This window comes from Nomia melanderi, chromosome 8 (genome assembly GCF_051020985.1).
Source record: "Nomia melanderi isolate GNS246 chromosome 8, iyNomMela1, whole genome shotgun sequence".
In the NCBI taxonomy this organism is placed as follows: domain Eukaryota; kingdom Metazoa; phylum Arthropoda; class Insecta; order Hymenoptera; family Halictidae; genus Nomia; species Nomia melanderi.
Genome location: NC_135006.1, coordinates 17,671,269 through 17,679,350, shown reverse-complemented (window position 1 = coordinate 17,679,350; position 8,082 = coordinate 17,671,269). Strand labels below are relative to the sequence as shown.

Here is an 8,082-nt window from a genome sequence, read left to right as displayed (position 1 = left end):
AAGTTAAGATTATAATTATATACATATTATATAAATATATATATATATGTATATGTAATGCAAAATATATATATGTATATATATATGTATATATATGTCATTAATAAAAATGACTGATCACCGTAACACCTTAGCTCCTTTTGTACAGGAAACTCTTATTGCAAATAAAGAAATAATTTGTTTGTTTCAATACAAGCCTTGTTTCTTGTGTACGTGTAAAACATTTGACTTCAGGAAAACAAGTATAGCTCCACTTGAAGTATAAGCTTATCATATCATGAAACATGAAATTAACGTTAAATTCGTACAATTTTTGCATTTTTTATACTAATAGTAATTTAGATATTTAGTTTGTAAAGTCTTTGGGCAAATGTATTGAAAAAACGAAAACTAGAATGTGTTGAAATGTATGACTGCTTCAATATGGCATATCAAGATAAACGAAACGCGCTTCAGTTGAATATAAAAGGTAATAGCAATTCAATGCGCTCTTAGTAAATAATCATGTAACATTTAAATTCCATGCATCCCTTTAGTAAACAGTGAAAACTTGTTACCGTATCCACAGAAGTATGCAGGCTCGTTACGGTATAGTTTGTTAAATTAAATATCTAACGCGCGATTATGGGAGATCACGTTTTCATTCACCTTAAATAATTTTAGTGTACCAGCTGATCCATCGTGGCCGAAAATACCGCAACGTAAATTAGTTGATGATATCAGCGATACTATTGAACCTCCATGTATAATCACTTTATCTGGATCATCTAGAAGGAGTGGTACTGCGGTCCAGACACCGCTGAATCAGTAAGCATTGAATTTGTATCCCCTAAAAATTTATAGATACTCAAATATATTCTAATGATAATATAAATTTATATGTTTAAAATTTTAGATCTCCTAAATCTGCAGAAACTAAGGGTAGCACATATTCCTGTTTTAATCATCAAAGTACACACACATTAAAAAGACTACCTGGTTACGTCGATCCTCGATTTAAGAAGTATCTTATTTCTCCTATACTTATGTAAAAACATGATTAATTTAAAGAATTATTAATATCTTCTTTAATCAGAGTTACTAATGTTAAAAGAAGTCAAGATCTGACAGGGGAGAAGAGAAATCAAGGCGATGCTTTTAATTCTGTAGAGCTTTCGCACAATAAAGAAGCTAAGGAAGTAATGCTACAGAAGGACATAAATAGGTATATATACACAGAGTGTCTGCTAATTGGTGTTACAACCAGAATCACTCTTGATTGAAAATAACATATTGTATCATCACATGTGATCATATTTACAGTATTTACAATTAATACTTCTATACAGACATCAAATAAAAGTACCAGATAAAAAACAGTGTCATGATGCAAGAAAAATAAATGAACCGAATGTAAAAGTGGTAAGCAAAATATTATTAAAAGAGAATGGCTATGAATATTGACAATTCCACTGACTGACACGATGCTTATCGTTTTCATTCCTATAAGGAGCCGTCGTCAGCTCGACCTAAGAAACCTGATGACAGTAAAAGTGTTCATATCAACGAGGAATCAGTTTTAAAGGAAAGAAATTGTGCATGTGGCACAGAATCAAAAAATACAAGCCATATCTCAGAAAAAATTGATAAAAATGAAATGACAGGAAAGGATAAATGTATGAAAAGTAAAAACTGCAGTAAACATCAGTCAAAGACATCAATGAATGATGCAAATACACAAGTGGATGTAACTTCTTTGCCAGTCCAAGTATATATCATCTTGTTGATATAAGAAAATTTGTACTGAAAGTATAAAGCATTAACTGAATAAGTTCCCTTAATATTTTAATGTATTTAGGAAAGTAATGGACAGTTGTTTTTCATGCTAGACAAACAATTACAATCGCATCCTTTAAATACGATTCATCTTGATACAATTACTTTGCCTCAAGAATATTTAAAGCAATGCTATAATGTGCAAGTCCCAATTTTGACCTACCAAAACATACCAATGCCAATACCTGCTGTAGGAACAAATAGCGCAATGCAACAATGCTCAACTAATTCTGAATGCAAAAATCAAATTGAAATTCCATCTTTGTTAAACCAAGAAGAACAGAAGGTGCATGTTTCTGATAAAAAATCATTAACACAAGTTAATCAAACAGTACTGGAACAAACTCAAAATACAAATGAACTCCATGGCAATGGTAATAATTACTTTCAAAATTGTACTTCTAAAACTTTTAATTGTTTTCAATATTATTTCGTTTTAGATGCTGAGAATAATGTTATTGAGACGAAATCTGTTTGCAATAGTAAAACAAAGGGTGCATTGACTACACAAGATACTGTACCCTGTGAAAATAAAGAGAACCTTACAAAACCAGATTCAGAAATATTTAAAAAATTAGAAAGTGCAAAAATACATCGAAAAGTACATGAATCTAGTGATTCTGAATATTATATTCCAAGCATTGCTAAAAAAATTTTACCCACTAGCAGTGTACAAAATACAAATATTAAAAGAATCATATGCAACACAAGTGGAGGGGAGACAACAGATTCTGAGTTTGTTCCACCTAAAAACATTCAGAAAAAAGAATTTACTGATGTTAATATGCTCGCATCAAAACGTCATAAAATTAGTGCATACAACTATGAACAACCAGTTCAATCAATACTCCAATCGAGTAAACTTATTTCTGCTGAAGATAAATCATATCAGGAACATAAGAAAGTTATGTACCAAACGAAAACAAGAAATAAATCAGAACAAAATTTATTTTGTTCAAAAAATGAGTGTATGAAGAAACTTTATAGGAATTCTGAGCCTCATATTACATTTAAACAAAAAAAGGCATCTGGGAAATTTTCTAGGAAAGCAAGATCCTATTTCCAAAAAAATTCTCACTGTGCATTTGTGGATTCTGATTACACTTCAACGGGGCCTAAATATCAATCTAATAAGCAAAGATATAGTCAAACAAATATTCAAAAATTTAGTAATCATAGAACGAAAAAAATTGGTTATCATTCTAATGCCAAACTGCCCGTTCAAGAAAACCGTACAAACGGACAAAAAGAAAATAATTTAAATTCTATTGATCAGAATGACCAAAAATCAGAGGCATGCCCGCAAAGTATTAAGTGCAAGTGTGATATTTCCCCAAGATCAAATTCAAATGATATGACTGAAAGTCCAAACCGGATTCCTCCTAAAACTCAGGAATTATTAAATAAAAGCTATTGGGAATATTACAATAAATTAAAGCATAAAATAAAAGATACTGGCAATATAGAGCAACAATACCTGTATCAACTAACAGTGGATAGCCCAGGGATTAGAAAAGAAAAACCAGATGAAATGCATGGTAAGGAGTTCCAAAACCAGTTGAACTTGAATCCTGAATTCCAAACGTTGCAGCAATGCTCTGCTTTATCTAGTATGATCAATAAAGCACTGTAAGTTCCTGTAAAACCATATTGTACAGAAAAATTAGGTTTCTTCGCAGAGATGCTATATAGAATATTATTTTATGATTCTCAGAGATACAAAACATCAATCAAATTGCATGCAAATTACGGAATCATCTACAAACCGTTTAATTGATGAACAAAATGCTAGTAAAAGTAATAATGTTATTCCAAACTGGACTAATAGTAGTGAACCTCTGCTTCATGAAATGAAACATAAAACAGGCAATGAAAATGATAAACAATACTTGGAACTTAAATCTATCAGTAAGTGTCCAATTTCTATTGTCTAATTTATATGTTCCAATTAATAATTGATTTACATCATTTCTAGTCTTTTTTGGTGGTATGATGTATATCTTAGTAATATTTTTACCAATGTTATACGATTATTTCAATCATGAGGTGTACGATGATTATGAAAACATGAGCTACTTAGAATGTATAATGGATTATGTTTTATCATCATTCAAAGAAGCATTTGGTGGTATTTTCAATAGTGTAAAACAAATTCTTTTCTATCCAGTAAGAACACAAACAAAATTATGATAAAACGCACGTTTCGAGGGAATCACATTAATCAAACTAAATAATTTTATATGATTTTTAGCCTGCATGTAAGAAATGCAATAATATTGCATAAATTAACGATGATCACCGTGCCATATACAAGCTTAAAAATATTATATTACGGTTTGTTCTTTCTCTATTTCTTGATACTTGCTTTTTGTAGAAGACAAATATTTTTATAATTGCATCTGCACATGTATACTTACATTTTTATACGTGTTTACAATTAAAATTTTCTTTAAACATCATTTATTTTTAACAATTACTGAGCTATGTAATATTATAATGCCATATAATATTCATTTCATCGTTCTTCCGAAATAAAACGTTCATTTTCAAATTAAGTATCGGTTATGCTCTGAAAACTTCGCGCAGGAAACGAATGGCGGTAATGTTTGAATTCATAATCGAGTAGCTACGAAAGGAGCTATTAATTTTCACAAGTTCTCTAACTATTTCAAATTCCTTAGAGCAACGAAATATACTATTTCATTTGAAGTCCATATTTTACTGAATTTCCATTTTAAAATAATACATTTGACATCGCGGCATTCTCATTTACATTAAATTTCTTCAGTTCCAAATTAAATTAACGGAAAAATAATTCGGTATCCCGAAGAACTTGCGAGAATCAACAGCTTACCGATGGCCATCTGGCGATACACAATTGTATCACAGACGATAACAGCGTCATCGGTATACGAAAAGTAGAAACACAATTTACCCGCATACTACAAAGGAACTGTACGCACGTTGAGTTCGGTCATTTCGCCTGGTGATCCCGAGCGAGTACCTGCGGGGAAGCCCCTGTTCGAATATCGGTGCCAGAAGACAGTGTGCGACCACTACTCGTATTCTAATCGGATTATTAATTACCATTCATTTTAACGATCTGCCAGGGAAAGATCGAAAAGTAATAAAAAAAAAAAAAGGGGGAATCGTGAACGATGGCAGATTATATGATCGGTAACACAAAACCGGCAGATGTACCATTACCAGATGACGGACTTTCGGCAGCGCAATTATTTGCAAACGGGGATGGTCTCACGTACAACGACTTCATTATTTTGCCGGGGTACATTGACTTTCCAGCCGACGAAGTTGACTTGATATCGCCGTTGACGAAAAGGATCGTCCTCAAGACTCCGCTCGTCTCATCTCCCATGGACACAGTTACAGAATCCGACATGGCTATTGCTATGGCTCTTTGCGGAGGAATCGGTATAATACATCATAACTGTACACCCGAGGAACAGGCCAACGAAGTACACAAGGTACAGCTGTTTTCAATTCAAATTGTTTCCGTTCCTTCGGTAACAGCCGCGCAATACTCGGCAACGACCGATAAACGTATTACAGCTATGTCTATCGCTTTCTCATTTCGTATTCATGTGCGGATATAGATTTCATCCCACCTTGTGCTTTCCTGCGCTCTTGTTCGTTTGAATAATAACACGGTCGCACAATAATTATTTATTTAACGCGTACAGCGTAACATGACAATTTGTTTACGAGTATACAAATTTCTATCGCGAAAATCTTCTTCCGTGAAAAAAAAAAGATCTATTAGGTAATTGGATCGTTCGTTTTAATCTCGTTTGTGCTTTTTCTTCGGTACATTTCCTGTTTAAGGTTTTGTAACATTAATATTGTATTACAGATATCTTTTCACTATGCTTCCAGGTGAAAAAGTATAAACATGGATTCATTAGAGACCCGGTTGTCTTGTCACCTAATCATACGGTCAGTGACATTTTAAATGTAAAATCTGAGCATGGTTTCTGTGGTGTACCTATCACAGACACAGGAAAAGTCGGGGGAAAATTATTGGGTATTGTTACATCTAGAGACATTGACTTTTTGGAGAGTTCGCCAAATCAACAATTGACCAAGTTGGAAACAATCATGACAAAATTAGAAAATTTGATCACAGCAACTGCTGGAGTGACGCTGCAAGAGGCAAATGTAATTCTTGAAAAATCCAAGAAGGGAAAGCTTCCGATCGTTAATGAGAAGGGAGAACTAGTATCTCTAATGGCAAGAACAGATTTGAAAAAAAATCGTAGTTACCCGAATGCTAGCAAAGATGAGAATAAACAGTTGCTAGTCGGTGCTGCTATTGGTACCCGTAATACAGATAGGCATAGACTGATGCTTCTTGTTGCAGCAGGTGTTGATGTGATTGTTCTAGATTCTTCTCAGGGCAACTCTAAATATCAAATCGATATGATTAAGTACATTAAGTCAGAATACCCGGAATTACAAGTAATTGCAGGAAATGTTGTAACTACTTTACAAGCTAAAAATCTCATAGAGGCTGGAGCTGATGCTCTGCGCGTTGGAATGGGGTCTGGTTCTATTTGCATCACTCAGGAAGTTATGGCTGTTGGGAGACCTCAAGCAACTGCTGTATATAAAGTTTCAGAATATGCAAGGAAATTTGGTGTACCTGTTATAGCTGATGGAGGAATTCAATCCATTGGTCATATTATTAAAGGTCTAAGTTTGGGTGCTAGTACAGTTATGATGGGATCTTTGTTGGCTGGAACCTCAGAGGCACCAGGTGAATATTTTTTTAGTGATGGTGTACGCCTTAAAAAATACAGAGGTATGGGTTCTTTGGAAGCCATGAATAGAAAAGATGCACATGGTTCTGCGATGGATAGATATTTCCATAATGAAATGGATAAACTGAAAGTAGCTCAGGGGGTTAGTGGTTCAATAATAGATAAAGGAACTGTCTTAAAATTCTTGCCTTATTTACAATGTGGCATTAAACATGGATGCCAAGATATTGGAGCTAGATCTACCTCTGCTTTACGGTCAATGATGTACAGTGGAGACTTGAAATTTGAAAGAAGAACACATTCTGCTCAACAAGAGGGAAATGTTCACAGCCTTTTTTCTTATGAAAAAAGATTGTTCTAATTAGGTAAATACAAAATAAGCGATTCAAAAAAGTACCTGCATTTAATTGCATATAATTTATCAATTTCAACAAACTGTTTACCGAATTGTATAATGTTACTCAGTTATTTACCACAAGCATGTCAGACAAGATCTTATTAGATAAAAAAGATCAAAGTTATTTTTTAAGAGCAGACAAGTAAAATATATTTTACCATTATTATACATAACAAACTATATTTTAAATTTCAACTAGAACTTTATGTATAGATTCTTTTACATGCCCTCTTATAAGACTTCATTTGGAATGCAAACATGTATTCCATACATATATAAAGATGTACAGCAAAGTATGTGCAAGTTATTTTAGGAAAAGAAACACTGTCTTTAGAAATATGAGATTCTATGAAAAATTCAGTTACCTATTTCTGCAATGTTTTAAATGATTGCCACATGTATGTACTTACATATATATCATCCTTTATGTAGGTTAATCAGTTTATAAATTACATGATACTATAGCTATTATTGATTTCTGAAACAAATTGTAACTGTATGGTATTGAGGTATTTTTTTCTTGCTGCAATAACTGTACCTGATTTACATTTCAAAAATATACAACCATGAAATCTCCTTTAAAATTGTATTAAAATTTCTACTGAAATTCTAAAAAAAAAAATCTTTGAAATTTGTAAGAAAACTACTTCTAAATATTTACAATGCAGCGAGAAAAATATAACGGTAGCATATAAACAATTTTTTCAACAAAATACCAAACTATGGGATCATTATAAAATAGAGAAACCAATCAGCAAAATTACCTATTAGCTGATTATTCATTCCTACTACGTGATAGAAAGAAGAAAAAAAAAACATTTTTTAGATTTCTATGTTAATTTACTACGTATTTTAATGTAAATTATTAAAATATATTTTTATGATCCTGGTTTAATATCAAGTTATCTTTTCAAGGTCCCAGTACTTAAACTAAGTCAATTAATTTTATAATTTTGGATACACTGATTAACGAAAGTAAATTGCGCCACACTTGTATTGTCTTCAATCCCCCCAATTTTATACAGGTATTGTTAAAATAAATTGTATATTTGAAATAAACTCAGTACCAATGTTAAAAAACATATATCGTGT

The 8,082-nt window shown here is 32.4% G+C and overlaps 2 protein-coding genes across 2 annotated transcripts; both read left to right on the top strand.

Annotated features, from left to right (window-relative positions):
* The first annotated feature begins 275 nt into the window (after nt 1-275).
* LOC116423906 (uncharacterized) lies at nt 276-4,971 on the top strand. Its single transcript, XM_031969650.2, has 11 exons — nt 276-469; nt 537-588; nt 664-807; nt 896-1,003; nt 1,076-1,204; nt 1,329-1,401; nt 1,490-1,747; nt 1,838-3,444; nt 3,530-3,723; nt 3,791-3,981; nt 4,067-4,971. Exons 1-11 carry the CDS (start codon nt 406-408, stop codon nt 4,097-4,099), a joined length of 2,853 nt encoding a protein of 950 aa, XP_031825510.1. The 5' UTR covers nt 276-405; the 3' UTR covers nt 4,100-4,971.
* On the top strand, nt 4,785-8,074 carry ras (Inosine-5'-monophosphate dehydrogenase ras). Its single transcript, XM_031969618.2, has 2 exons — nt 4,785-5,300; nt 5,710-8,074. Exons 1-2 carry the CDS (start codon nt 4,974-4,976, stop codon nt 6,952-6,954), a joined length of 1,572 nt encoding a protein of 523 aa, XP_031825478.2. The 5' UTR covers nt 4,785-4,973; the 3' UTR covers nt 6,955-8,074.
* The last annotated feature ends 8 nt before the right edge of the window (nt 8,075-8,082 follow it).

What these genes read in the sequence shown, in the direction of transcription:
- ras (XM_031969618.2), top strand. Translation starts at nt 4,974, where the DNA reads ATGGCAGATTATATGATCGGTAACACAAAACCGGCAGATGTACCATTA. An exon ending in AGGCCAACGAAGTACACAAG is followed by an intron (nt 5,301 to 5,709) that starts GTACAGCTGTTT and finishes CTATGCTTCCAG; the next exon opens with GTGAAAAAGTATAAACATGG.
- LOC116423906 (XM_031969650.2), top strand. Translation starts at nt 406, where the DNA reads ATGTATGACTGCTTCAATATGGCATATCAAGATAAACGAAACGCGCTT. An exon ending in CTACAGAAGGACATAAATAG is followed by an intron (nt 1,205 to 1,328) that starts GTATATATACAC and finishes ACTTCTATACAG; the next exon opens with ACATCAAATAAAAGTACCAG. An exon ending in CTTGGAACTTAAATCTATCA is followed by an intron (nt 3,724 to 3,790) that starts GTAAGTGTCCAA and finishes CATCATTTCTAG; the next exon opens with TCTTTTTTGGTGGTATGATG.